The following is a 13543-nucleotide window of genomic DNA, read 5'->3' on the forward strand; positions in this document are numbered from 1 at the left end:
TCAGACAACTCAACTAATACGCTTTCATTTCCTTCCCCATCTGCTTTAACTAGTTCACTGAAGTCCACAACCTTTTCTGTTTGAAGAGGTAATTATTCTGTCAGCTCCATACCCTTTCTTAGGCTATCTTCTTAATTTGAAAACTCAAAAAATAGATTTTCTCACCTTGGAGCCACCTCGCGAACTTTTGGTCGAGTGAAATTTATTGACGAAGACCTGCACCGGGTGAACCGAACATGTCTTCGGACACTCCTGGCACCAAAAGCCATAAGATAGATAGATAAATAAATACATACATAAAAAAATAAATATTGACATCTGTGAACTTCTTGAATTGTAACTCCAATATCAGTGCCAATTTTTGTTATCAAATATTGCTCACGTATCCGTTTCCTTTATGTCAACCTCTGTCTCCTTGGTGGGACACATGTACATATCAAATCGATCTTCTCATTCATGTTCCTGAACCCTTCATATACCATGTAACATTCTAGTCTGTACAACAGCATTAGGATTTTGAATCATGTCTTCAGCCTTCTCATGTCTGTATCTGACACCTGATACCTTAAACTAGGTTTTAGCCCATCTATCGTGAAGAACATCCTTATTCATCATCAATTGTGCGGACCTCTTCCTCATCCAGTTCTTATGTGATTAGGTTCTATGAGAGTGACTGGTGCAAAACTTGTGTGCTTGTAATCAGGATGACCGATACCAGCAGCACAATTCTACACTCACGCTAGGCCACTGTGATTTGGACTCCAGTAATCATCAACTTGAGTGTTCTTGGTCTGACTGCTAAGTCTTCAGTTAAAGTGGCAAGGAGGTACTGAAAAGCTCCCAATACTGAGTTTCTAATTCCCATTCACCCTTTGTTTCACTAAAACCTAGTTTAAGGATTATACAATGACCATCTTTGTAATTAATTTCAGCTACTGGGGGAGACCTTGGGTTGAATAGGGGTACATCCGTTGCCTTGATAAAGAATATTCCAGTGTATATGAAACATCGGCGGCCTGTGCATAAGGTAGATAAAACAACAGGATCCAAGTCGGAAAAATAATTTAGTGTTAATAATAACACAAGGACAATAATTATTTTACAGATTACCGTCAAAGTTCTGAAACATTTATCCCCCATTCTTCCATCCCCATGGCCTCGAAGGACCCTTGAGGTTGAATGTCAGCTAGTGTTCATATGTGAGGATACACTCTTCCTTGATGGAAGAGAACTGGTCTAATTAAGTTTTTCTGTTATCCCCTTTCACCTGACTTGCAATCTGGAGACCCAGTCTCCCTCCTCTGAATAATTTTGCATCAGTTTGATGTTTTTCTTGTATGTGTATGCTATCAACCATATTCTTACTTCTTTTATTTCAGCTCTGCATGTGTATTTTTAACATGCATAAGTGTTAATTTTACAATTGTTATTAAAGATTCCTGTTACCATTATTAGCCAGCCATAGAAGCAATAATTTCACATAATTGTGAATTAAACAAAAAGTATGGAATAGCCACTTGTCTGTCTTGCTAACCTAGTAGGTTTTTTTGCTAGTGGTTTAACGTTGCACTAACTCGGAGAGGTTTTAGGGAACATTGGTACAGGACTGGGAAGGATGCAGCCATGGCCTCAGTTAAGGTACATCCCCAGTATTTGTCTGGTATGAAAATGTGAAGACATAGAAAACCATCTTCATAGCTGCCGATGGTGGAATTCAAACCCACTATCTCCTGAATGTAAGCTTACAGCCACATGGCCCACACACTTGGTAAACCAGGTAGTACTCTTTGATTTTTTTGAGCTGAATGGTATTCTGTACTAGTGATGGGAAATAGTGTTGCTCAAGACCTCTTGAAACTGGCATTACAGATCTCAAGAATCACAGAATTTTCTTGAGACGTTTTTTAAATCCTACAATTTGTAGGAAGTTGAAAAAACCTTCAGCACAGCAGTGCTTGGGTTTCAAGACTTGCTGTGGCGTGATTATATTAACTATTTAATTTGTGTTCAGTATGACAGCTGACATGCTCTGGCTCTAGAAACAACAACAAACAAGACAACATTGCTGCTTTTTTTTGTATGGGTATTATAATATTGTAAATGAGAGTACAAAAACTAAATGATCGATAGTAACTGAACAGGTAGCATTGCATGTAGAGATATTCAATAATAGTAAACAAAAATAACTATGACTTGAAATAACTAATACTACAGGTAATGATAAAGAAGTAACGCATATTAAAGATGTATTTTCCTAAAGGTGAAAAAAAATGTTCGGACATAACATACATACATACATACATACATTATCATTATAGACTGTTATGCCTTTCAGCGTACAGTCTGCAAGCTTCTGTGAATTTACTAAACGTCGCCACAATCCTCGATTTGCAACTAGTGTTGTGGCCCCATTTAGTTCTATACCTGTTATCTTTAAATCGTTAGAAACCGAGTCTAACCATCGTCGTCTTGGTCTACCTTTACTTCTCTTACCCTCCATAACAGAGTCCATTATTCTCCTAGGTAACCTATCCTCCTCCATTCGCCTCACATGACCCCACAAGCGAAGCCGGTTTATGCGTACAGCTTCATCCATAGAGTTCATTCCTAAATTAGCCTTTATCTCTTCATTCCAAGTACCCTTCTGCCATTGTTCTCACCTGTTTGTACCAGCAATCATTCTTGCTACTTTCATGTCTGTTACTTCTAACTTATGAATAAGATATCCTGAATCCACCCAGTTTTCGCTCCCGTAAAGCAAAGTTGGTCTGAAAACAGACCAATGTAAAGATGGTTTCGTCTGGGAGCTGACTTCCTTCTTACAGAATACTGTTGATCGCACCTGTGAGCTCGCTGCATTAGCTTTACGACACCTTGATTCAATCTCACTTACTATATTACCATCCTGGGAGAACACACAACCTAAATACTCGAAATTATTGATCTGTTCTAGCTTTGTATCACCAATCTGACATTCAATTCTGTTGAATTTCTTGCCAACTGACATCAATTTAGTCTTCTAGAGGCTAATTTTCATACAGGACTCATTCCAGCTATTTTCAAGTTCCAAGATATTAGACTGCAGGTTTTCGGCACAATCTGCCATTAAGACCAAGTCGTCAGCAGAGGCCAGACTACTTACTACATTTCCACCTAACTGAATCCCTCCCTGCCATTTTATACCTTTCAGCAGATGATCCATGTAAACTACGAACAACAAAGGTGAAAGATTACAGCCTTGTCTAACCCCTGTAAGTACCCTGAACCAAGAACTCATTCTACCATCAATTCTCACTGAAGCTCAATTGTCAACATAAATGCCTTAGATTGATTTTAATAATTTACCTTTAATTCCGTAGTCCCCCAGTATAGCGAACATCTTTTCCCTCAGTACCCTGTCATATGCTTTCTCTAGATCTACGAAACATAAACACAACTGCCTATTCCTCTTGTAGCATTTTTCAATTATCTGGCACATACTGAAAATCTGATCCTGACAGTCTCTCTGTGGTCTGAAACTACACTGGTTTTCATCCAATTTCCTCTCAACGACTGATCGCACCCTCCCTTCCAAGATGCCTGTGAATACTTTGCCTAGTATACTAATCATTGAGATACCTCGATAGTTGTTGCAATCCTTCCTGTTCCCTTGCTTATAGATAGATGCAATTACTGCTTTTGTCCAATCTGAAGGTACCTTACCTACACTCCATGCTAATTTTACTACTCTATGAAGCCGTTTCATCCCTGCCTTCCCACTATACTTCACCATTTCAGGTCTAATTTCATCTATTCCCGCTGCTTTATGACAGTGGAGTTTATTTACCATTCTTTCCACTTCCTCAACCGTAATTTCACCAACATCATTTTCCTCCTCCCCATGAGCTTGGCTGTTTGCAACACCACCAGGATGATTTCCGGTTACATTGAGATGATGTTCAAATATTCCTTCCACCTCCCCAGTGATTCCCTGGGATCTATTATGAGTTCACCTGAATTACTCAAAACACTGTTTATTTCCTTTTTCCCTCCCTTCTTAAGACTCTTTATTACTGTCCAGAAAGGTTTCCCTGCTGCTTGACCTAGCCTTTCCAGGTTATTACCAAAATCTTCCCACGACTTATTTTTGGATTCAACAACTATTTGCTTTGCTCTGTTTCTTTCATCTACACACAAGTCCCTGGCTGCCTCAGCCCTTGTTTGGAGCCATTTCTGATAAGCCTTCTTTTTACGTTTACAAGCTGCTCTCACTTCAGCATTCCACCAAGATGTTCGCTTTTTCCCATCCTTACACACAGTTGTCCCTAGGCATTCCCTTGCTGTTTCTACTACAGCATCCCTGTATGCCACCCATTCACTTTCTATATACTGAACCTGCTTACTGTCTATTGTTTGAAACTTCTTACTAATCGTATCCATGTACTTCTGTCTAAATTCCTCGTCCTGGAGTTTTTCTACCCTTATTCGTTTGCAGACAGATTTCACTTTCTCTACCCTAGGCCTAGAGATACTTAGTTCACTACAGATCAGATAGTGGTCTGTATCATCAAAAAATTCTCGGAAAACTCGTACATTCCTAACAGATTTGCTGAATTCGAAGTTGGTTCAGATATAATCTATTATGGATCTGGTACCCCTAGCCTCCCATGTGTAGCAGTGAATAGCCTTATGCTTGAAGAATGTATTCGTAACACCTAAACCCATACTAGCACAGAAGTCCAGCAAACACTTCCCATTCCCATTAGCTTCCATATCTTTTCCACATTTACCAATCACCCTTTCGTATCCTTCAGTTCTATTCCCAACTCTCGCATTGAAATCGCCCATCAGCACTATTCTATCCTTGCTGTTGACCCTGACCACGATGTCATGCAGTGCTTCATAAAACTTGTCAACTTCATCCTCATGTGTACCCTCACATGGTGAATACACGGAGACAATTCTAGTCCTGGTTCCTCCAACTGACAAATCTACCCCCATCATTCGCTCATTTACGTGCCTAACAGAAACTATGTTGTGTGCAATGGTATTCCTGTTAAAGAGCCCTACCCCAGACTGTGCCCTTCCCTTTCTAACACCCGTCAAGTACACTTTATAATCTCCTATCTCTTCCTCGTTATCTCCCCTTACCCGAATATCACTTACTCCTAGCACATCCAGATGCATCCTCTTTGCTGACTCTGCCAGTTCTACTTTCTTTCTTCCATAGGCCCCATTAATATTGATAGCTCCCCATCGAATTCCATTTCGTTCGCCAAGTTGTTTCCAAGGAGTCCCTCGCTTGTCAAATGGGAGTGGGACTCCGTTACTCCCATAGGTCCGAGGCTTGCTTAAAATGTTCTGAGCTCGGTAAATTCATGAAGCAGGATGCTACCCTACTTGCACATAGTCCAAGTGAGGATCTGTCCTCTAATGGGTTATGGACCTAGCCGGCTGAGCACAACGAGGGCCATGACTCAGAATATGTCCGAGATGCCCACTCCCATTCTGTAGCAACTGGTGCCCCGACTCTCAGGACCACTTATTAGGCCACTCAGCCGTTGTCCATGGTTCACGAACTAGGACGTGACTACAGTAACCCACACCATGAACCATCAGACATAACATTTAAATTAGAAAATTAGTTTGTCATACGTCCTTTTTTTTTGGAAAAATTAAAGAGAATAAAAGACTTTCCAGGACTGGGCTAAAATCTATATGCTTACAATACAAGATGTATTTTCAGTACTGTTTCTGATATAAGCTGGGGAAGTGTAAGTGAATGATGCTTAGTTAGGGAATTCAGTTGGCTGGTCAACTCAAGGTAGTTTCCTATGTTAATTGGGATTGGCTTGTCCAGTATTTTTGAAAGAGTATTGATTACCTGAAATTAATTGGTATAGCAAAATTATCCTTGGGCTATGTGTACTGTTATCATGTGTGATATGGGCTTCAAATGTTCCAAATGTGTCAGACTTCAGCCAGGTTGACTGTAAGAATTTTGCATATGTAGAGTATGGAATTTGCTAAATTAAATTTTATTCATGTTCTTTGAGATAATGCTGTTTGTGGTATTTTACAGGAGGTAGCCGATACATTCCTGGTAGTGGTTCTGGAGGTGAGATACCTGCTACCGGTGCAGATCCTTTCACTGGAGCATCTCGTTATGTTCCCTCAATCTGGAGTGCAACCAATGGTGTGGCTGGTTCTGGCACTGATCCATTTACTGGTAGGTTTATATAAAGAAATATTTTGGTGATATTATCACCAGTCAGAAAAGGGATTTTCTTCAACCGATGGGTCTTTCGACAGATCTACTGATGACAATGTTATTTCATTATTATTTTGTTCTCTAATATAAATATTTTCCATATTCTGTTGCTCCATCTTCCCACAATGATCTGCCATTTTGTTCATCCTATTATGACTTTATTACTTAAATAAGTTAATCTTTCTCTATTTTTCTTTCAACTTACAGGCGATAGTAGTTATCAAACTTCTACTTCAAAAATGGATTCCTGTCCTGTTAAGCCCTACTTTCCGCAGAAGATGTATATTCGATTTGATCAAGCCAACTTGAAAATGATTTTAGGTAAGACGTATGTGACATTTTGAAGATATTTAGCAAAAATGAAGTAACCTTCCCCTGGATTGTTTGGTTTTGTCCATCTACCATCACCTTAGCTTCTGACGTAATATCTTCTTCACTTTCCTTTGAATTACTAAGAAGGTCATCATCTGAAGAAACAATCATTATCACTAATATCAGACATACTAATGTCACTTAGAGATTCATCCTTGATGTAGTTCCTTATTTTATCTTCAGACAAACTTATCTTCCATTTCGCATTCACCATTTCTGTTTACCTCGTCAGCTGGCCAGAGATTGTATATGTAAAGTAGAGAAGATAAGGCATATGTTAGGCCAGAGGCTTCATGAATACAGCTGGAAATCCTCCCGCCATCTGTTGAGAATGCTGGAAAACATTTTCCAAAGAGATTTCTGTACCTGAGAAATTATCGGGCGATCGCTAAATGAACACTGCAGCTAAACAAGGATTTCTCAGGCTATGACGTTATGGGCAGGCGTGCGCCACCCGAGGATTTCTCGGGTGTGCCACTGAAGAGGTTAAGACCCTGTTTTTGTTAATACTCTCAGTTAAATATCATATAAATGATGACCGTAAACAATGAAGACCTGATTTATAGTGCAGCATAAGCTTGGTACAGATGAAGCTAATAATAATAATAATAATAATAATAATAATAATCGTCGTCATAAGTCTCATCTACCATAGACAGGCATTTCGATTTAATACCATATAAGCTCCTAAAGTGTCAATTTCAACATTCTGTTTTACTCTAATAGAAAAAGAAACTAGAAGTCTATTAGGGTGACCCATTGGTGAGTTTTAATTAATTTTGTTGAGTAAACACAGAATGTATTACTGGAGATCTTTTAGATCCTGGCATTGTATGACATGGTACTTCTGAATTAGAAATTTTCTGGCCTTCAAAAATCCAACTAACTCTGCTGGGTCTGAACCCGAAGTCTTGAGCTGTAGAGGCCCACAGCCTAGCACAGATCCACAGATAGCTGATGGCTACAGATAAATCTGTGTTGTGATAAACCATCCAGTAACATAGTAATAGGGAAGTGCCTTATAAACTATTTTGTAGTATGATATTTTATTTTCTTCATATTTTTTTGTGGATACAAGATAGTTGCACATTTTCAGATGTATCATCTTTTAATTTGAAAATTGTTCTCTTAAGTTCCCTTAACTAATTGAAATATGTTTGGCTTCAAGATGCTTGGAATTTGAATCATTTGACTACAGTTAAATATCGTATTACCTTGTTGCAAATACGTTATTTACGTATGTTTAATACGTGGGTTTTTCCTAGCTCATATCATAGAATGCTAATATGTATTCCCCCCCCCCCCCCCCAAACCCCATGGCACTACAGCCCTTGTAGGACCTTGGCCTACCAAGCGACCACTGCTCATCCCGAAGGCCTGCAGATTACGAGGTGTCGTGTGGTCAGCACAACGAATCCTCTCGGCCGTTATTCTTGGCTTTCTAGACCGGGGCCGCTATCTCACTGTTAGATAGCTCTTCAATTCTAACCACGTAGGCTGAGTGGACCTCGAACTAGCCCTCAGGTCCAGGTAAAAATCCCTGACCTGGCCAGAAATCGAACCTGGGGCCTCCGGGTTAGAGGCAGGCATACTACCCCTACAACACGGGGCCAGCAATATGTATTATTTACAAGGATGTAATTCTTAACCAGTCAGGAGACGTGCACTTGGTTTTGTAACGCATTAGCGTGCACTGGGTAAATTTTACCTGACCATATTATCAGTGTAAAACACCATGTATAAGTGTTTTCCTTTTTTTTTTTTTTTCCAATTTGCTTTATGTCGCACCGACACAGATAGAAACCACAGAAAACCATCTTCAGGGCTGCCGACAGTGGCGATCGAACCCACTATCTCCTGGATGCAAGCTCACAGCTGCACGCTCCTAACCACATGGCCAACTCGCCTGGTGCCACGTATAAGTAGGTCTACTTCCTCTTACATGGGATAAGAAAAAAGTCATATCTATTTTTATCTTTAGAGAGCTGACAGTAGATCAAATAATATGATGGATAGACCTAAGTTGCTCTTCATTCGGTTATTACGTTAACAGGAGCTCAGTTAGCCTATAGTGTGTCGTCTCTTTGGTTCATTGAGTTATATTATGTTACATGTGCGACTGTCAACAGTGCCATACAGTTAGTCAGTTAACCACTCTGGGGTAACAGCTCTGTGCATTGACCACTACTGTGGACTACGCAAAATGTAACTTTTTAGAGAAGGCTTTGAAAGCGGGACAGTGGTCCGTAATCCACTGCCTGCTCGATATGAAGCAGCCATCAGATGCATATCGAGCAGGCAGTGCCATGATCACACAGTAAACTGTGATCATATTCGCCATACCCACAGCATTGCCCTTTCAAGCTCTACCTATGCAGTACGCCGAAGTTTGTAGTTCAAAATGGGGTTGTGATAGGCTGCGTGGCACGTGATTCAAATGGAAACGGAAAATGGAATTGGCACTTACAACTTTGTAAATACATTCTGAATGTACAGAAATCTAGTTCTCCTCATACAGTATCATGTAAATTTCAAGAGTTTTGGGATTACCAGGGTGTTCACTTGCTCGTGTTAATACAACCTGTGACAATAAAGTTCGGTGAATAGTCCTGTATTATCAACATATATGAACAATGCATGACAGTGACCTTACTGTCCTTCTAAATAGTCCCTTCCCTATAGCTATGCACTGCTGAGATCGGCGGTACATGTCCTGGAAAATTTGCCAGAAGGCTTCCTTTGCGATGGTGTTCAAAAGTCTCGTCATGTTTCATTGGATGTCAGGAATATTGTCAAATCTCTTTCCTTTCAAAGCGAGTTTGATGCGTGACTTTTCGGTTCTGACCTTTTTCCGACGAAGGGATCCCGATGAACGCCATTCCATGCTTTGCCGTTTTGTTTCAGGGTCGTACCTGAGACACCGGGTTTCATCCTCAGTGATAATACAATTTAAGAAATTTGTTGTCGCATCCGCCGTTTCGACAAAATTCTGTGAAGCCTCTAAACGTCAAGTGATGTGGCACAAGCCGAGAACACATTTTCCTCTTCCCTAACTTCTGGGTAACGATTTGTCGCATGGATTACCAGTTAATCTGCAGTTCATCCACTGTCATGCACACAGTTAATCGCCGATCGTTCGTGATTAATGTCCTCCCTTCTCAATGTTTTCGTCACTGACGGCAGTCGCTGGTCTTTCGCTATGGGGTTGTCAGAAACACTTTCCCGGCCTCCTCGAAAACAGGTGAACCACTCATACACACAATTCAAGGACAGTGCTTGATCTTTATAAACACGTACTAGCATCACATGCATTTCTTTCAGTGTCTTGCCAAGCTTAAAACAAAACTGTGTATTGATCTTTTGGTCGTTCATATACCTGTTCGCAGTTCAGAACCAACGCACTAAACACGAACTGTGTCAAACAGGTCTTACACGGCACACACACGATGCTCAACTGAACAACGTTGGGAGCAGGTGGTCGAAACCTGCTGCTACGCAGGTGCAGCGTTGTGTGTCACCAGTTTTGCCGGATCGACCATTCTGACTTCATTCACCAAACTTTGTCACAGGTTGTAATACATTGTTGGCAGAAAGTTACATTAAACATTAATGCATGTCAACTGTGTGGGAACTTGGAATCAGTGTACCATCATTTTTATAATGAGTAATATGCATTATTTAAAAAATATTAAGTTATATGGCTATACTACTTAGATGACTTACTATAGGTCTAATAAAGTTACTATCGATGAAACAATAATAAATGTGAGCAACTATTTACTGTACACTGATATTACACAGATAGAACATAAAAATGAAATTATCAAGTCTACATCTCACAGTAGGAAGTTAACATGTTTTAACTTCTCGTATGGTTACTAGTTTTTCAGTCTAATGTGTGTTGCCCCTTTGAGATCTGGAACTTTGTACCACAAGGTACCAACTTTGTCCTTATAGTGAGATAGTGGGTTCGAGCCCCACATTTGGCAGCCCTGAAGATGGTTTTCCGTGTGGTTTCCTATTTCCACACCAGGCAAATGCTGGGGCTGTAGCTTAGTTAAGGCCACAGATGCTTCTTTCCCACTCTTAGCCCTTTCCTATCCCATCATTGCAGTAAGATCTACCGGTGTCGGTGCAACGTAAATCAACTTGAGATACATCGGTCAGTCAAACCCAGTATAAACCTCCAGATATGAGGCCTTCAGCAACATAGCGGCCAATGGCGGTCGCTGTAGCAGGGTCTGACCAATGCGTGCCGGCCCTCCCCCGTCAGGTTGGCTGTGCATCGGGTAGCAAGTCTCCAGAGCGGTGACATCACATGGAGCGGGGCCACAATGGATAGCCCCCTCTCCAGCCTTGCTACGCGAAATAGTGAACATACCACAGAACATTAAAATAACTGAGCAAGTGGCTGCATGGTTTGGGTCACGTAGCTTTTAGCTTACATTCGGGAGATAGAGAGTTTCAACCCTTATGTTGGCAGCCCTGAAGATGGATTTCCGTGGTTTCCTATTTTTACACCAGGCAAATGCTGGTGCTGTACCTTAGTTAAAGCCGCTGATGCATCCTTCCTGGTCCTAGCCCTTTCCTATCCCATCGTCGCCATAAGGCCTATCTGTGTCAGTGCAGTGTAAAGCAAATTGTAGAGAACACTAAAATAACATTGCATCCTAAACATTTTATTTTTTGGTAATGTCTAAGATTTGCTTTTTTAATATTGTAGATGTGTAGAGGATGGCACAGTTGCCTACCTGAGCATGTTTATTGCACGGAACTGAATGTGGTTTCAGAATGTCTCCATCTTTGTACACCTGTCATGGTGATTTTTTCTGTCGAAACTCTTGTCTGTTAGGCGCCATACTGTTGATGGAACTGCATTGTTGGCCATCTGGGCAAGATATGCATAAAGCAAAAACTAAATATGCTGCAGGCAAAAATGATTATCTTGAGTTCTGACATTTTACTGAAACTTTTTACAATAACGGTAACTTCTTATTATTTACATTTTATGGCCTTCATTGGACCACTCTAGCCAATTTTATACAAATAATTTTTCTGTTTCCTGTCAGCCCAGTACTTCTTCATTCTCTCGAATCTTTCTTTCTTCATCGGAAATCACCCTTCCTATTGTCTGTTTGTTGATTCTGGTTTGCAGTCTGGTTTGTTTGCCTGTGAGTTTCCTAATTTTGTCAGTTTTGTTTCGGAGGTCCTCCACTGTAATTTGAAGTTCATGCATATCTTCCTTGATATCTGTAATCCACTTAATGTTGCATTTACTATTCCATAATTTTTCTATTATTCTCCTGATGATCCTATTCTCTGGTGTCCTGATTAGGTGTCCAAAAAATGAAATGCGTTTCTTCCTGATGGTGCTCGTTACTGGTTCGATTTCTTTGTAGACTTTTTCATCAGAAGCTACTCTCCAGTGTCCATCTTTTTTGTATGATTTCTTGATGCACATTCTAATGATTCTTATCTGTATCTTGAGTATTTTGTCTGTTTGTGCAGTGTTAGTTGTTTTGAAGATGGTTTCACTTGGTTTCTGCTTGAGTGACTGTTTTGTAGTTCTTTAATTTTGTTGCTTTTGGCAGGCCCTTTTTGTTGTAGGTATTCTTGGTGACATATTGTGCACTGTTCAGTTTATTTATTCTGTGATGCCATGTTGGCTTTTTATTGAGGTTATATGTTATGATTTCTCCCAGATATTTACATTTATCTACAATTTTGATTTCTCGGTTTCCTATGGCAATTTTGTTTATGAGTGGTGGGTCAGTTAACATGATCACTGTCTTTTCCAAAGATATTCCAAGACCAATTTTCTGTGGTATTTTGTGTAGTGATATAACTTGTTTGGTTTCCTGAATATAGTTGGACAAGAGAGCAAGGTTATCAGCAAATCCTAGGCAATTTAAACTTATGTTGTCTTTGGGTCTTCCAATTCGGATGTTCTTTGGGTTAATCTTTTACCATTCCCTCTTTATATATTCCAAGGCACAGTTGAACAGCAGTGGTGACAAGCAATCTCTTTGTCTTAAACCTGTTTTTATGATGAATGGCTCAGAGAATTCCCCTCTGAACTGGAATTTTGATTTAGTGATGGTTAAGGTGAGTTCTATCAGTTTGATTAATTTTGGAAGGAGCATGAAATTTCCTAAAATTTCTAACATTGAAGGTCTATGGATACAGTCATCGTCGTCGTCATCATCATCATCATTTCCCTTTATCCAACTGTAGCCGGGTAGAGGCAAATATGGTTCCTTTCCACTTTCTTCAGTCTTTCCACCACTCCTCCTCCAACACTGTGTCCCAGTCCAGGTTTCTTTCTATAATGCATTGCATTGTATCGTTCCATCTCAATCTTCGTTGTCCATGGCCTCTCCTTCCTTGCATTTGCATTTCCATCACCTTTTTTTGGCATTCTTTCATCACTCATTCGCTTTATGTGCTCAAACCATCTTAGTCGGTTCTTCTCTATTCCATCATTCATTCTTTCTACTCCAATTTTTTCCCGGATTTTCTCATTCCTTATTTTCTCTCTTCTACTCTTCTGTATCATACTCCTCAACAACTTCATTATTTGGCTGCCTGTATTCAACTCTCATCCTTCTTTGTCATTGTGCAAGTTTCTGCTCCCAAAGTTGTTATGGGTACATAATAAATCATGTACATACTTTCCTTTGCTTCCATTGGCACATCTTTGTCCAGTAACATGTTTCTTAGACTATGATAGAAACAGCTTCCAGCTTGAATCCTCGTACTATTTTCAGCATCCAGTCGAGCATTCTCCATTAATTCACTCCTCAGGTATTTGAACGGCTCCACTACTTCCAGGGGCTTGTCTGCAAGCCTAATCTGACATTTCCCTTCTTTCTCCCTTCTAGTCATAACAAGAGTTTTACTCTTTTCTGCACTTATTTTCAA

At 40.1% G+C, this 13543-nt stretch overlaps 1 protein-coding gene across 1 annotated transcript in view; it reads left to right on the forward strand.

Moving 5' to 3' along the window:
* Positions 1-13543, forward strand: part of Plap (phospholipase A2 activator protein) — a 152187-nt gene that overhangs the window by 106504 nt on the left and 32140 nt on the right. The window contains exons 9-10 of the mRNA XM_067136638.2: positions 6062-6208; positions 6458-6571. Of these exons, the coding sequence (XP_066992739.1) occupies positions 6062-6208; positions 6458-6571 (261 nt within the window). The remainder of the gene's footprint in view (positions 1-6061; positions 6209-6457; positions 6572-13543) is intronic.

Source organism: Anabrus simplex, chromosome 1, assembly GCF_040414725.1.
Source record: "Anabrus simplex isolate iqAnaSimp1 chromosome 1, ASM4041472v1, whole genome shotgun sequence".
Lineage (NCBI taxonomy): Eukaryota > Metazoa > Arthropoda > Insecta > Orthoptera > Tettigoniidae > Anabrus > Anabrus simplex.